At 39.3% G+C, this 17,584-nt stretch overlaps 1 protein-coding gene across 2 annotated transcripts in view; it reads right to left on the bottom strand.

Moving 5' to 3' along the window:
• Window positions 1-1,204: 1,204 nt before the first annotated feature.
• The window catches only part of rtn4rl1b (reticulon 4 receptor-like 1b), a 165,366-nt gene continuing 148,986 nt past the window's right edge, over window positions 1,205-17,584 (bottom strand). Inside the window, exons 2-4 of one of the 2 annotated variants that reach the window (XR_006096648.1) lie at window positions 4,738-5,189; window positions 2,752-4,062; window positions 1,205-2,044 (exon numbers count right to left, since the gene is read on the bottom strand). Coding sequence is in view for 1 of the 2 variants with exons in the window: in XM_042414881.1 (XP_042270815.1) it covers window positions 3,169-4,062; window positions 4,738-5,189 (1,346 nt within the window). In the remaining variant the exon portion in view is untranslated. Of the gene's footprint in view, window positions 4,063-4,737; window positions 5,190-17,584 lie in introns of both variants that reach the window. The other variant, XM_042414881.1, reaches the window with a different exon arrangement.

Genomic DNA, 17,584 nt, shown 5'->3' with positions numbered 1-17,584 from the left:
AAAAAAAATCACCTTTTGCTGACTACGGAGTTAATCATTATGGATTATATTAAATTGGAGTCTAGAAAATTCTGCATATATACATGATCTATTTGAAAGCATTTGGTGACATTAAAACTTAAAGATGTTTCGCTTCATGAGAAGAGTCTTAACTGTACACATCATCATTAAAACCACAAAACTGGCAACATTTTGAAAATGGGTTCTGGCCAAAGTATACAAACATGTGGGATAAAATGAACCTAGCTCTAATAATTCCAGTTAAATGTTCCTTAAAGGTTTAATCATGCACTTGCTATGTTGCAACCAAATATAGGGATTTCAGTGAGTTATGTGAACAAAATTAGCTAAAGGAGATGCAGAGTAAGACCAGCTACAATGCAAATAAGCTGGGAGGGGGTGATAGCTGTTGAGTAGATGAGCATCAACACCAGATGCCAGACCTACTATCAATTTAAATATAATTACAGAGCAACCTCATCCATGCATATAACCACTCCTTCTGTGCTCATTTATCATTTAACAGAATATGGAAAAAAAATTAAATTGAACACTTACTTGTGGATCAATTTCTATCACGGTGAGAGGACTTTAGAGAAGAGGAAATAGAATTTATGTTCTAAAGGCCCATTAATAATAATAATAGTCTGGAATATCTACAGATTCCATGTGACACTTTCATTAATATCCTTAGTGCTTTTAAATGATTTATTGAACTGCACTATATCATGCCACAGTCTCCATGTCGCCTTTGAATTTTCGTTTTTCTGTTGGCCAGGAACTTACTTCAACTTCTGTATTTTATCAATAAAATGGGCTTTGTCTAGCAGTCAAAAATTCCATTAATATTTATATTGCACTGAGTATACTCTATAAATCCCAGATGTGCACAGGAAGAGTATCTGTTTGTAGGATGCAGCTATAGTTTAGCCAGCGGGGTTTTGATCAGGGGAGACAGTTTGCAAACTAGAGCAAAGATAGAGGGGGAAACGGGGTGGAAAAATGCTAAAATTGCTGACAGAATCGATTTCTTTTTTTAAATGAATTAAAAAGAAAGAAAGGCAAGAAGAGGAGATCGAGCTTGCATTTAGCATTCTCCAAACAAGCAAGTAAAACGTGAATGCAGGAATAAACAGACTCAGACTGCAACGGTAGACATAAGAAGATATAGATTTTAATATCTTTATAAACATTTTTGTACTGTTGTTCTTTGATGATAACTTACTGAACAATTGAATTATGGCAAAGAAAGAAGATGAATAGGTATACAGTAGAACAAGAGAGAGGGAGGTGACAAATTGTGCATTAAGAAATAAAGGTTCTAAAAATATAACATGAAAAATATGTAAATAAACAAATCACCAGAAAATTAAAAAAAGAAAACAAAAATGAAAGCCTCCTCCTGACAGGAGAAGTGAAAAACCCTGTTATCATCATTGATGTCACTGATATTGTTTTTCTCATAGTAATACAGTAAATGATTAATATCAGCACTGCAAGAAGTCCTCTCGTCTCCATTGTTACAGTTCACATCATTGATACAAACACCATCTTATCAGTAGATAGGGAGTCACAAAAGCTCCAGAAGTACAGCAAGATGTCCTGTAATTGTCCATCGGTCAATCTGTATTGTACTGCATCCCTTTGTTACTTCAGAAGCGATTGTCTCGGTCTTGGATCCCCACATCCATGAACAATCACAATCAGTTAATAAAGAGGCATAATGCTCTCTGCATGATCCCTGTTTTGCCATGCTCCATTGAAAATGTTTTTTTTTTTTTTATCTTTTATTGATCACATGAGCCATTTAAGGTATGCACACACATTTTTTTTCTTGAGTCTTGTTCTTGTATTCCTTTGAAGTTAAGTGATTAAGAAAAAAAATGTGTTCCTCATATTCTCAGTGAGGGAGGGATGCCCTCATTGACGAGGGATCAGTTCAGCACAACCTCACTGGGAAACTGAGAAAGCCCCGTTTGACCCTCGACCTCTAAGGCTCCTGTTGGCCCTGCAGCAGGGATCCATCAGTAGGTCCATTTTGTGTCTTAGAAAAATCAAATGAACAACATCTGACACAAGATATAGACAGACTCTTCAATATTCACAGCTTGATCTCCCAGAGACACACATTGTTTTCCAAGCAAATGAAATTAGCAAATGGCAGTCCTTGTCATCTCCAAACAATTAGCAGCTTAATATTCGGTTGCACAGAAGGAGATAAATGGTGTAAATGAAGATGGAAGAAGAGTAATGTTTGTAAAAAATAATACCAGTGTGAAATACTGTTAAATAGGCAGAAGGTTGGTACAGTACCTGAAAAAGACAGCATTATTTAGTTAGTAGTAGTTGTTACAATTTGTTACGGTGTGTGAGCTAACAGGTTACTCTGCTTATGACCTTAAAACATCTGTGGCTATAGACTTCCATTCTGTAGAAAGAATGGCACATTCCAAGGTCTGATACTGACTGACAATTTATTGCCATGCTCACACCTGATCTCTCTCATCATAAGAAACACTTACACCCAGTTTTGGACCTGTTGTTAGCAAAGGATGCAACAGAAAAATACATTTGGCAAAAAGGATGAGAGCAAAATAAGGCGGACAACTGTTTATAGGGTCACTCATCGACTTTCCATTTGTGCCTTCTTGATAACAATTTACAAACTGTGAAATGAAAATTAAAGCTGGATGGAACACTTGTAGATTGAGTTTATCCGTCTCAGAGCTAACTAGCAAACTTGAGTTTTACCTCACTGCCCTGTTCTCCCCTTCTTCTTTGCTCTCTTCTCACCAAATTTTGGTTATTTGAGCTCCAGTTAAGTGAAAAAACAGACCTAAAAATATATAGAAGATACCAAGACATATGAAGATGAAATCATACTGGCATAAGTGGCAGTGCAAGCTTTGTCTGCATTAACCTTTTATCATTCTTTGACTTGCAGTCCCTCCAATTTTTGTGCCGTGAGTCTTTCTGTTGTACTGTAGATGTTTGATGCTTTGATGCCTGTTTCTTCTGTCTGAACAGTAAAGCTCCCTACACAACATTTACACATATAATCACACTCACACACATACATAAAAGACACACAGGCCTTGTAGTGCAGGAGCAAGAGAGGGTCTGAGGGCTGTGTTTTTTGTGATTAGCGTTTGCCAAACCCTCTGTAGGTCAACGGAGAATGAAGTCAATATTTGTCGTTATCAAGGCCACCAAGAGGGCGTAGACTTGTAGTAAGGACTGGGATAAGGTTGCCCTATTGTTGGCTTGCTGAACCCCACTAGGGGGACGAACAGTGGTCCGGGGAATGCACTTGTGCTTCCTCCGTGTGACGGTGCCATCCGGGGAAGTATGGTCATGTTTCCCCCCATCTGTGAAATCTGGGGAGGAATCCTCCTTGTCTGCCATGACCTCCTTTGAGTGGTGAACCTCATTGTCACCTTTTCCCTTGCTCACCCTATTACGAGGCTTTGTGCAGTTCCGAGGACGACCAGGCCTCGAGGGGTGCACTATGTGGGTCTGCCCCCCAGAGCCCACTGCTACGCCACGATTTATAGACGGGTTCACCGTGCCAGATAAATTGTAAGTCTGGGCTCTGGACTCAGAATTAGGAACAGTTGGTGAGCAGTTGGGGAAGTCCTCCTTGCGAAGCTCCTTGAGGTCTCTCCCAATCATATCAGCCGGTGCCTGGCAACCCACAGAAGATGTTGAACCTCGGAAACGCTTCAACCATTCCCATAGCGCCAGGGCCTTGCAGTCACATGACCAGGGGTTGTCGTTGAGGCGCAGGTACTCCAGGGCAGGCAGGGTTTCCAGACACTGCCCGGACAGCTGTATCAGGGAGTTGTTGAACAGGTAGAGGGTGGTGAGACGTTTCAGGTCATGGAAAGCCAGGCGATCAACCCACTCGATCTGATTTTGGTGCAGAAGCAGACGGTCCAAAGCCCGAAGGCCTCTGAAGGTGTTCTGGTTGAGGCTCTTCAGACGGTTTCCATGCAGAAATAGGTGGCTCAGGTTGTGGAGGTCTGCAAAGGTGTCATCCTGCAGGAACTTCAGATGATTATCCTGAAGAGATACAGAGAAGATACAATTACAAGATTACATCTCATGCAATATTTTCAGTCAAAAATTGTTTTAGTTTACTGCAAGCTAAAATGTGTCTACATGCTACTAATACATTTTGTGAATCTTAGGGCTCTCACTTTTTATTTAAATTCAAACTACTGTTCAAATGTGAGGAAAAAAATGTATAATTCCATCTGCAATCATCTGTTCTAATTCAAAATTCTACAACAGGTTGTACCATGTACTCCAGCAGGAATGGCCTCAGTAAACTAGGCTATTCTTGTATAGTTGTATCTGAACAAATGCAAAATAAAGAAAACTAGCAAGCTGTGCTGGAAGGATAATCATGACACCAAACAATCTGAGAAGAGAAACTTGAGGCAACATAGGTGAAAAGATGGAAAAAACCATTGATGGAAAATTTGTGTTTCTGGAAGTTGTAAAATGCCCCACAGCTGTATTAACACATCATTCAAGTGAGGCAGCAGAAGCACAGCAAATTAACTGAACAACATAGTGAACTACAACATAGTTTAGGATTAGGCTACAAGGTTTGCTTTTGAATTAATTCAAATTAAATATGTGTGTGTTCAAATTTGTTCAAACTTCATTTAAAAAAAAAAAAAAACCCTGTCTTGATGGTAAAATGAACCAGAAGCATATTGCCAGGTATACCTGCAAGTAGAGATACTGCAGGTTTCTGAGTCCTTGGAAAATGTTATTAGGAAGTGAACTGAGTCCACAACGGTACAGGTGTAGCGCATTGAGGCGATTCAGCCCGTGAAAGGTGTCTTCTGCCAAGGCGCGCAGGTGGCGGTTGTCTCCCAGATCCAGCTCCTCGAGCAGCGTGAAGCCGTGGAAGGTGGAGGGCTCAATGTATGTGATGTTGTTGGAGTATATCCAAAGAGTGACTGTGTTGGAGCTGAAGTGACCCCGAAGTAAGCGGTGGATCTTATTGTTCTGTAAGAAGATGCGCTCACTGTCAGGAGGAATGCCTTCAGGGACCGACAGGAAGTTGTGGGCTTGGCAGGAGACGGTGCTGGGTGCAGTGTAGCAGATACAGTGACGGGGGCAGGACCAGGAAAGCTCGAGCCCACAGAGAATCAGCAGGAACTCCAGCCCACAGCCTGCAGTGAACACACACACACACACACACACACACACACACACACACACACACATACACAAAGAAAGACAGAAAAGAAAAAGAAACAAGAGTTCATTTTCACTTAAAATTTAGTCTTAGTGCTTTCTTAATTAGTTCAAGACATGAAAAGGAGAAAAATACATAAAACACTAACACTGGAGCGCAACACTGGTCAGGAAACGAGAACACTATGCAGAATTCAAGAGGGATTCAGTCACGATTTGCAAATGAACTTGGGCCTGATTATGTGCCAAATGGGGACATGTGTTATCCGTCATAGGTCCAGTGTGGTTGGTTCAACTTGTGCCACAGGCAACACATATGGACCTCCTCTGTCACAGTTTATAGCCCCAATCCACTGAGTGTATTTAAGCTCACAATGAGGAGACTGTAGAAGAGAGCAAACAATAACACCTGCTCCAGTGAGTCACAAGATGTCTCAGTGAAGCTGACTGGATCCCGGGTGAAACACTCTTGTCTGATTTGACACATATGCAGCTATTTCAGAAATTCTCCTTTCTAATATTCTGTCACCTTAGGGATATGCACTATTACAGTTTTTCTCGATTGCTAAGACACATTTCTTGAAATCATGCTCCATTACCAAGAAACTCTTAACACAAATGTTTAACTGCACACTCATCTTCACAAACTTCAGACTTCCATGTCAAAACCAAACTCTCCACTTAAAACCATGTAATCTTACATCTAAACCAAACTTTGCCTTCAGACATCATTAAAAAAGCCATTAAATATACATACACTTCAAAAATCACACACACTGTTGAGATCAATACAAAACACTACTGTAAAAAACTGTTACTGCAATGAATAATGGTGCTTATGGTTTTCCCCCCAGAACAACGTCTTTACACGATGAACACAATATAAAGACATGTATACATTTTCAAAATTTCTAATTTCTCAATGTACTGTAATAAGATAAACTGCAATTGACTGAAAAAGTAAATGTACTAGTAAAACTAAATAATTTCCACGTATTTGCCAGTATAGACCAATGAGAAAAAAAAGACAGTTTGTACATAAAGAAAGAAATCACATTTTTCCAAAAGAAGTAAACTGACCCATGGCCCTTTGAGGTTATCATTGGTGTGTGAACAATTTTGACTCTTAGTGTTTCCACCTGGGGAATTGTGTGTTAACTGGGCTCTGGCTGTGATGACTTGAGTTAATGATAGTGAATGCCAGTGCTTCCTAAATGACCACATGAGTGAAGACAGGGGAAAAGTGTTTATAGTTTTGGGAAATGGGTTTGTCTTTTGGTAGATGGCATCATGGTTTGGGATGTTTAGTTAATGGGCCCAGTTATAGTGTGTAAAAAATCGAGAAAAACTGTCCAGTCTCTTCCCTGAGTCCATTGGCACTATTTTGCAGAGAGCATAGGGTGCGATCAGTCCGTTTGTGTTGTGAAATGGGGCATGGAATGCTTTTTTTAAACTTGTAGTAAGCTGCTCTGAGGCGCTTTCTGATCGGTGACATGATTCCCCAGATCCTGAGGACAGGAGGTGTGACTTATCCACAATCTCATCTTAAATGAGCACAACTCACAGCCCATCATGAAAGTTCCATCCGACAACCCCTGGCTGTCTTCTCCTCAATTTATTATTCACAGCATAGCGGAGGCCTGATTCACTGCCTCTAATCGATATGCCTCTGTTTCCTTTTAACTCACCCTGTAATCCTGGGTCTTTTATGCAGGAATTCAGGAGCTGCAGAATTACTCTCCACCAAGGGATAGGCATATTTATCTGAATGTATTTTCTCGTCATACTGTGGCTAAGCTGTGACATTCAGTGTCTGACTCCACTGACCTTTAAAAGTAATTCTCTATGTCTAGTTGCACTGCTGGAGCACAGTGCTGTGTGTCACCTGAACAGGAGTGTGCTCTCTTGGGCATGGCTCTAATCCTATTTGTTAAGCCCAGCCACTGGGCAACAATGGAAATGCATGCATCCTCCTAAACCAGAAATGTGCCCACTAAATGAGGTGATTCTTCACGGTTGAAAACTGTCAAAAGGTTGAATGTGACTGTGTGTTCCCGTGTGCTAGTATGCAGGTGAAATCTTTTGTTGAAGAGACCAATGATATGCTACGAGAGCCTAACAACAGGCCTCAGCTTTACTTAGACGTTGACTAAAATATCATGACCTGTATCAGGACATGGATCCAGTATATTACTGGCTAAATCCTGATTTGTCACACTGTCAGGACCAAACAAGAAAGCTGTTTCTCCCCTTTGTCACTCTGCAGCTCTTCTATCTCAATCTTTCTCTCTCCTCTCCTCACCATTTTCATGAAGATGTATCAAGTATGGCACCTACTGACTGAGTGAATAGGTGAAAACGTTTTGCATTGCTCTTGGGAAATAAAGGTTTACTTTATTTATCAGACAAATAAGTGAGACAAGACACAATAAATTTTACAGCTGCTGTTTGAGGAATATTTGCATTATGCAGCAGCCACAAGGTGCTTGAGATGCAGCTTTCTTGTCATTTCATTTGAAATTGGTTCACATTTTATTAGACTACTGACCTTCACAGCGCAAGCATTATTATAAACATAAAAACCATATGAAATACACCTTATCTGTTTTTTGCTTTTACATTTGTTCTCAGATAAAATGATAATCGCTTCAATCACCTGCTTAGCAGGAATTGATCCGAGAGATTCCATAATTTAACTGATCTCTTCTCACTCGAGTGATTATATTTTTAAAAACTACTTCCATTAACACTTTACTTCATGCATGTCTTCAATAGAATTAGGTTCCAGATTTCTAACAGGAAAATGATCTGAGCAGGCGAGAGACAGACAGTGATAAGCGTGATACGAAGGGAAGGCGAGGGAACGAGAATGTAGATGCTGCCTAGATAGTGAGACAATTTGAATCAGTGATCTGCTAATCATGTTGGACACCTAAGGATGTGCCTCCTCTCTTCTCGCTCCCCTCAGCTTGTCAGGACAAAGTAATAGATTCTTTACCCTGCTTAATCTGTTCCTCTAAAACAGCAGTTTTTTTTTCTTACTGCTTTGCAAGGTGCCTGCATTTGCAGGGAAAGTCATTGAGAAAAAAACATGGTACATATGGAGCAGAAAATCTCCCTTTCTTCCTTTCTTGTGAAGTGCATTTTTTTTTAACGTCATCCCTGATGAGGCTTTAAAAGATGTAAACTGACAATGTGGGTGCTCAAAGTATTTAGTAAGTATCTATCCTCTGCATGTAGATAGAGTGACAAGGGAGATGTATTCGCACCATTTCCCGTTTTCAGCCATGCTGTTTTCTCTAATGCATCTGGCATAAACTGGACTGCCGCTGGAGACCGTAACACTTGCCAAACACTACTTTAAATGCATACATAAACCTCAACGTGCACACCAGTTAGTGTATGCGTTGTATATGATATGTATAAACTGCATATGGATGCACATGAGACATATTTTCAGTATCATTTTCAAGCATAAACACATGCATCAGGTTTAGGAATGAATGAGGCAGATCATGTCAGTGTGACAAGCATAAAAGGCTGAATGATGCTTGCTTACAGAGCTTTGAATAGAGAGACTGGTTTTCAGCACAGAGGGAAAAAATAAGTATTGTGTGGGAAAGCTGTCCTTAAATGAAAATGTAAGAAATTAATGTGTGTCATAACTGCATTGTGTGATTGCACAATGAGCCACTCAGATCAAATTGTATTGAATAAATAGCTTTGGACATGACAGAGCATATATAATATACACCAATAGTGCCCATTGGAATTTGGCAGAATAAAGGACAGGCTTTGAAAGGGAGATAGTGTGTTTTTGGAAAAGAAAAGGCACAGCTATTTCTGGTGCGAATCTGGGCTGTGTATTAACACTCTCGTCACAAGTCTTTCACCTCCAAGTCTCTCCCCATGCAGCTTCTCCTCACCCCAACTGGTTACTGAAGACAGATGCTATTGATAGCTCTTTGCAGGGAGGATCACGTTTGGCCCTGTGACCCCATCATCACCAAGTTCCCTTTTTTCTTTGGGGGTGTAGAAACGGAAATAGATAAATAAATGAATAAAACAGAATGGCTCTGGTCCCTTGACAGGCAATGAGAAGTGACTGTGTGGAATATCAATGAAACATAGTTCACACTAGATTTGCCCTCATGAATAACACATCTCTGCTAATAGGAGGGAAATGGTACGTCTGTAGAGCTGCGTGACTCTGCCCATCATTAGACTGGACAAACTCAATTTCCTGTGTCTCTCCAAAGACCCTGATAAGCACCCCGGTGTTTTCGCTGCTGCTATTGACTGGTTCTAAATAATGTCTCGATTCACTCCACACTCAAAAGGTGTTTTCAGTCATTTTCATGCACACAATGGTTAATAAAAGTAAAGCGGTATATTAGATTATTGATTAAATGGGTCCATTCTTCTGAGGAGCGTGCCTTAAAAATATGCGCAGCGTCTCTATTACTCTGTGGAGTTAAATAAGGTTTTACTATATACTATAGTAAATACTATGTAATATTATATTCATGTAGAGGTATAATGCAATGTATTTGTATAGTTAATATGTTAACCATGCACATAAATGACTCAAATAATAAAACAAAAGTAAAACTAAACTGGGTCTTGGTGGAGGTGAACAGCGGCCATATTGCATGATTTTTCTTTAAAAACTGGTGGTTGTGTATATAATGGTAGAAGGCTTAGATGAATGTGAAGTTGACCTGAAGCTATTGACAAAAATCTGAAAAGCTCTCTTCCCTAACTTCAGCTCCTAATTTTCTAATCTATTGTCAAGTCAGTAGATTAGAGGTTTCAATATCAGATCATGAGGTAAAAATGACTCTGTTAACTACCATTCAGATGCTGTTTGTATCACTTCAGAGTGCATTATCTGTTCATATCTATATTTGTTTACATTTCAAGCTCTTGATTATAGTACACTGTTTAATTTCAAGCATCTTACAGGAAAAAAAACATAACAACACTGATTGCTACAGTAGGAAGCAACATCTATAAATCACAGGTTTTACATAAAATAATTTTCTATGTATATTAGTTTACATACGCCTTGGTTTCACAGCAGGGAAAACAATGCTTTGAATAGAACATTAGCTTCTGACATTTCTAGTATGGGTCAATGATTGCATATTTATTTTGATTAGAAAGGTTGGAAAAAAAACACAAATGTGAGTATTCTTAAAGGATAAAATAAGAAAAAAAGCACTGATTACTGCCATTATTTTCTGACTGAACGGCAAATTCTCACATGAACACTCTTGCCAACAGCTGTGACCGGCGACACTTCTGCGCAGGCATATTTGTTTTTTTACAGCCTACTGCAGAATGTTATAGATTTTGTCTCATTTGTTATTCCCCAGTCCCACTGCAGGCGATATTGCCTCATAGGGTTGCCTGACTATTCTTCTAGTGAATGAAAGCAAAATAGGAGAGAAACAATGACAACTGTGAGTTCTCTGAGAAATGCAGCAGAAGAGAAATATTTCAGAAATATAGCGCGTCGCTGTGATATTCTTTTGGTGCAGAGGCATCAGCGAACTGAGTGATTGCTTTCAAGCAAATGTGTGTGTTTTTGTCTGTACTGGGGCAGCATCATAACTGGTCTCATCTCTTATCTTCTGCTTGCACACTACAAATTAGGTCACACTGAGCTGCTAAACTAATTAGTATATACCATGAATTTACAAAATATTAGGGATATCTTTCTCATAATGGATGGGAGCCCCTTTGGAAAAATCCTCATTTAAGTTGCCAAAACATGACTCAACCTCATCTTTTTTCTTTTTCTCTATCTTCTCTCTCATGACTGATATAGATTTTAGGAGAGAGATGAATCAGCTTTCACTTCATCACTGCACTTCATAAAATACTTTAATATTTTAGACATTCTATGTATGTCCAGGATATTATAACAATGTTCAGAGGCCCATATTATAATGCACAAGCTGCTCCCGGAACAGCAGGGCTTGTGCAATTGATTTACATTTCTGTTCTATATTTGATTTGTTTGATCATGCCATGTGTGCCGGCACAGTATGTGCTGTGAAACTGTAAATTGTCAACACTCTTCGATGGTGGCACCATTTCCTGTACATTAATTATGGTTTGATCATTTTTCTGTCAGGTCAGGTTTACCTCAAGGGATCCAAGTGTCTCATGTTTCTGATTGCATCCCTGCTGAGCCAGAAAGATGGTTAAAGTTAAAAGAGAAGGTGAGACCTGGAGCCCAGTAACATAGCAGTTTACCATTCAGAGTGCCAAGTTATGTCAGGGTTAAATGGACCAGCATGCCTCCCACATTATTGATATTTATCTCTGCTAAGTGCTATTTTATGGCTGTTTGATATTGTGAGCAGCAGTGGCCGGTCAATGAGGCGGCCCTGTCGATAAATCTCTTTAGATTCACAATTTTGGAATGGACGAAGTGAAAGTTTGGCTCAGTGAAGAACGTGAAAAAGATATGTATATATAACTGCAGATTGAGAAAGAATATTAAGTTTGTGTAGAAAACTATGACAGAGGTCTCTCTCACCTGAACAGACAGTTGCATCTGCAGGGAGACGAGGATCGCATTGGTTAAAGCGCTTCTCAACACACAGACACATATAAAAGCAAGCAAGTAAACCAGAGGGAAGCTGAATATAAAAAAGGCAGAGACGATGTGAGTGACAGCAGTGTTTCTCAGGTTGAGGAATCAGAGTGCCTAAAAATAACTCTTCCAAACAAGCGGCACCATATGGAGCATGTACAGAATAAAAGGGCAGATTTGTGGAGAGTGTGCAGGTAAATAAAGCTCATTTATTTCAAAGATGGAATTTGAAGATGCTGAGAAGCCAGGCAGAGAGGCGGATGGCTGGTGGCTGAGCTATGCACAGATGTTTAATATCTACATTTTAATTAACAGACTTAATGGATGTTTAGTAGGTGCTAATTCCACTTGCTTACATCCGCAGGCGCATCTGTACCCGCTGGTCTTTCACTCTTCACGCCCTCACAACATTCTGTTGCATGTTGAAAGATGCCATACGGTGCACACACACATGGATGAAAATATACATACACACACAGAAATGTACACAGGCACACTAGTCAAGTCACCGCTGTTGGGGGAGCAACACTATCAGCCACCAACTACATTCATTCATCATGACAGCACAAAGCCAAATGATTCAAATATATTGCACTCCCTGTGGCGTTATTGCACTACACTGACCAAACTGAATTGGTAAATGGTTCTGCCAAACCTATATAAATCATCCAAAGTGTATCCATATGTAGTTCATATACTGTAGTTCCATTAAAGTGATAGAGAGCATTTTTAATGCAACTCCCGTCGGTAGAGTGGTTAATAATTATCTTTCATGCTTGATGGTCTGTGGCTCTCAGAGGTGTTTGATATGATGTAGGAGCTTTTACTCTTCAAATGTTGAGAAATCTTAACACCATTTTGTTAAAAATACACAGATGAGTCCTTGACTTAAAGAACATGCGAGTGGTGAGTATGTATTCACAGCATACGCAAAGTATAATTTACATTTTATCCTGAATTAGAGGACAAATACATGTCAGATTGTTAACTTGCCTTGGTGTGACCATTCTGGGGAAGGTTATGTTATGTCTTGTAGAATTTGTCACCAGGGTATTCAGTCACAGTATTTTTTTAAATTTTTTGGCCACTTTGCCTGAGACCAGCTTACCTTAAGTGTCAGTAAAGGGAGTCGAGCAACATTGCTGCCAGGGTCACTGAGGCAACAAAACACTCCATCATAATAGTGTTGTAAGTAGAAACCAAACAATTAGGGTGCTTGTTTAACTTTTTTTTTTTTTTTATCACACAAGTAGAAGTAGTGTCTTTGTAACACTTGTACATGCAGCTCTGACAATATTAGGACGAGATTACAGTTCAGTTTCAATTTCTTAATACTTTTCTAGGGCAGGTTTGAACTATTTATCAAGATGGCACAAAAGTGATAAACTACTGATAAACTCTAAAATGATACTTACTGCCAAAATGTTTGAGTACATATAGTGAAACTACTCTTTGGGTAGGAGTACAGCTATTTATTTCCCTACTGAATTGTTGACCGCCTCCAGAATGAATATGTTTTATTTAGACAAAGGCAAAGCTATTACATTAGGCTTTTTTGACACCATCATTTTTCCAAAACACCAGCTACATTTTAAATGACTGACTGTTAAACTCTGACTGGTCTGCTACTTATAAATATGAGTGTCACAGAAATTCTGAATTAGAAGGGAAAAAAAATGAATTAAATTATGAATAAACTCTGATTTTGTTTTCAATAAAAGAAATATGTATATAAATTAATGTTCAACTGTTAATTAAATTGTCTTTTTGTAGTTGGATCAAGCCCATCAAAGGCTGCCACACACACACACACTGAGCATAAGATTTGCACAAAGGACTCTAATCACACACACTAGCATTCTGCCTCCTGCCTCATACACTTGAGTTATATTCTGCTGTTATTCTGTTGGGCAGAGTTTGAGTGGAGTTTATAGCTCTCAGCAGCAGGCTGGATTGTTGTCAGTCTGCCTGGATCATCCAGTTGCTGCATCTTGTTCAATCATGCACATGTATGTCAATGACAGAATGCAACAGCCAGCCATGGTGTGTCTCTGTCAGAGTGACAGCTGAGTTGTGGCGATGCTGTGACAGCGAGCACACAGAAAAGAAAGAAAAGTAGCGAATGACAAATAAACTTTTTGTTCAGAAATAGGTTTTTACTGTTGAGGAAACCTGACTCAATTCATAAGTAAAGGGAGGAAGAGGTGACGATCAGTTCATTGTACACTGGGGGATACGTGTCTATAGCACTGTTACTGTGGTTAGTCCATGAACCACAGGACTTGTTTTTAAGCCTCATGTCAGTGAGTATCTCCTTTATGAAGAATCTGAGCCATTGAATCATTACCAGCTTCAGGGCTGCTGCTCTTTAACTGACCCTGTGCTTTGATGTTTCTGTGGAAGGGGCCAAACAAATTGTGAAATTCCCCTGTGGAGTTAATAAATTAACACTGTGTTTAGAAAAGCAGGGTGAAATGACCAAAGCAGGGCTGCATGCAGCCAAATGTAAAAAAAAAAAAAGATTTACGTATCTTTTTGAGATTCATGCAGTGACACAAAAATATAATGTGTTATATAACATTCCAGCCAGTGCAATAGCATGATGATGTACCCCTCAATTTATCTCAATCTGCTCTGCATTTTTATCTCAGTGTCCTTCATTTCAGGTGCCTGTCAGCTCAAACACTATAATCCTCCACACCAGTCTTACAGCAGGTCATGAAATAGTCACAAAATTTAATCTATAGTTTCCTGTACATGGACATGAATTTTCCATTTTTTTTTCATGACACTCAGCACGAATTTCAAACTAATGTATTTCAGTTGGAAGTATCTTTTGTGCCTGCACCATGTTTTTTTCTGTCAGTTGGGACTCAGGAGCACAGATGCTGTATTATTTTTTTCTCATTTGTTATTCATTTTTTTAAACTATAGCCACTACATTACTACTCCATTACTCAATATTTTATCATAATCATAATCATTTTATCCTTGTTTTTGTCTCTTCATTTTAATTTTATCAGTCCGCATTAGTCCGGTGGGTGGATCGGAGGACCTGCTGCCGGGAAGTATTTTCCTTTCCTCACTGTCAATTCCTATGTTAAGGTTTCCTTTTAATGATGCTCTCAACCAGAGGCACCAGATTCATTTCAGGGCAGGGCCAAAAAGTGTGTGTATGTGTGTGTATGTGTGTGTGTGTGTGTGTGTGTGTATGTGTAAGACAGGGCAATTTGTATGAGATAGAAAGAAACTCTCCCACTCTGTTCCGTCAGCCTGTCTGTCATGTTATGTTCTACTACCCAAACAGAGAATGTGCTTCTCATAGGTCATGAGTGACAGAGTTACTATGATACAACGCTCAGCCAATCAGTGCTTATCGGTGCCAATTTGGCATCCCATTTCTGCGATGACGGCAAGAGCATAGAAAACACGTCATGCACCCAGTGAACTGCTCTGCAAAGTTGAGAATGTTATGATAAACTTCAAATCTAAACCACCAGAAAACCAACATGGTTGCCAAAATGACATTAAACAAGCTAATGTTAGGGTGGCACTTCAAGTGGAGAATAACCAGCTGCAGGCTAACTGCTGGAGTTCCAAAAGACTCAACCGCCACAGACAAGCAGAGTAAAATGGATAGACAGGAGGACATGGCCGTTGTCTGGACTATTTTTAAAAATTAGACAAGGTAAGCATGAGTTTTGTTTGTAAATGTGTCAGCATATTCTGTAATTCTATTGCTTTTCTGTGCTGGAACAAGAAGATCTGAATAAATATTTGCATATATGATTGCAAAACAGAAATTGTTCGGAGTGCGCACCTACGTGTCCCACAGTTAAATATGTAGGCAATTGCGCATGTTGTGTTGAGTATCTAAAAATAATTGTTAATTGTTTGATATGCAGGGCTGTAAGCCTCACAGCTATGTGGGCATTTCAAAACCAGCGTGGTTCAGCTGAGTGTGTGCATTTAGGCCAAAATCTAGCTGCAAGGCTGGGACATGTTTTATTGCTGTCATTTCATTTGCTTATTATTCGCTAACGTGATTGCTCATTGTAGGGCCAGAAATGATCTGGTAAATGGTTGAAGTAATTGCAGTTTCCTTGATGTGATTATGTATGATATGGATGGGACTTCTCACAACTAAGTATGTGGGCATTTTATATATTATATCTTTAGATAAGTCCACTACTGAAGGGTAATGCATGTGTAAGACCTGTCGTTTTGGACAAAATGAGCATTATGCAATAACAGTCTAAGGTCATAGGTCATATATAGTTGATCATGATCCAAGGTGGTGGTTGACCCACTGTGCTGCTGGAAGGCTTGACTGTTGCACTGTCTTGTTTTAAAAATAATTATATTATTGAATATATTAAGAATATTAAATATGTATAAAATATCCTCAGAAACATATTCTTGGAAATATACAATTAAATGAGCAACTTGTACCGTAGCCAAATAAACATGTCTATCTATCTATCTACCTTTTGAATTCCTTTTGTTATACAATGACATTTCTTCTTAAATCATGACTTAAGCAAAATCCTTAATCAAATAATTATAATCAATTACATTTATATAGTGCTTTATCTTGATACCCAATGTGAAGCATCCACTTGGCTGATGCACAGCAGTTATTTTGTGCCAGAACACTCACCACACATCAGTTTGAGGTGGAGAGGGAGGGAATCATTGAGCCAGTTAAACTTGGGGATGATTAGGTGGCCAAGTGAAGAGAGCCAGGTTGGGAATTTTGCCAGGACACTGGGGAACCCCCTACTCTTTGCAATAAGTGCCATGGGATGAGTGAGTCAGGACCTTGGATTAACGTCTCATCCAAGGGACGGAATCTCCTACAGCACAGTGTTCCCGTCACTGCACTGGGGCATTGGGATTTATTAGGACCAGAGGCTAGACTGCCCCCTACTGATCCACCAACACCACTTCCAGCAGCAACTTAGGTTTTCCCAGGAGGTCCCCCATCCAATTACTAGCCAAGCCAGTGCCTGCTTAGCTTCAGTCACTCAGCAAAAACAGGGTACATGTTGGTATGGTTGCTGACTTGTATTCTCTATTAATGTACATGGAAGTAATAATAGTCAATTAAATGAATGACAATAATAATGTTTAGTATGCAATATGTACACAATAAACAGACCTCTTCTGGTTTTGGCAGGATACTGCATGCTTGGAAAGCCCTTTGACCCTCTGGCTCAGGTGACCTCACAGAGCACACAGGCTATAAACAACAAACAACCTAACTAGCTGTCATCACTTTATTGGCTGAGGACCTTCAGTTGTGGGGCTACAAGTTCATAAAGATCTGGAACACAATATGTGCAATGAAGATACAAATGTACTTCTTAAATATTGTTCCATGAGCAATATACTACATTTATCTGTAACCTTGCAACACAAGGATCTAAAGTCATTATATTTATATATGATTTGTCTCTTTGTGTAACTGATTGTGTGCAAATAAAGAAAAGCAAGCAGTGTGATTGAATGATTTGGGCATGAACTTTACTTTTATTATTTATTATTATGAACTTTATTATCCCACTTCACCTATACCATGGCCACTTGTTGACAAAATGTTATCAAATATGAATCAAATATGTGTCAGTGTATAAGGTGTTATGATCACTTTAATTATTATTAATTTAATCATTTCATTTAATTATTGTTAAGGGAAGAAACCGGGCTGCAAAGATGCCGAGGCATATAAGCATATCCAGTAGGCTTCTGACAGAACGCACA

This window comes from Thunnus maccoyii, chromosome 6, assembly GCF_910596095.1.
Source record: "Thunnus maccoyii chromosome 6, fThuMac1.1, whole genome shotgun sequence".
NCBI classification, from domain to species: Eukaryota; Metazoa; Chordata; class Actinopteri; order Scombriformes; family Scombridae; genus Thunnus; species Thunnus maccoyii.
This window is presented reverse-complemented; position numbering and strand designations above follow the sequence as displayed.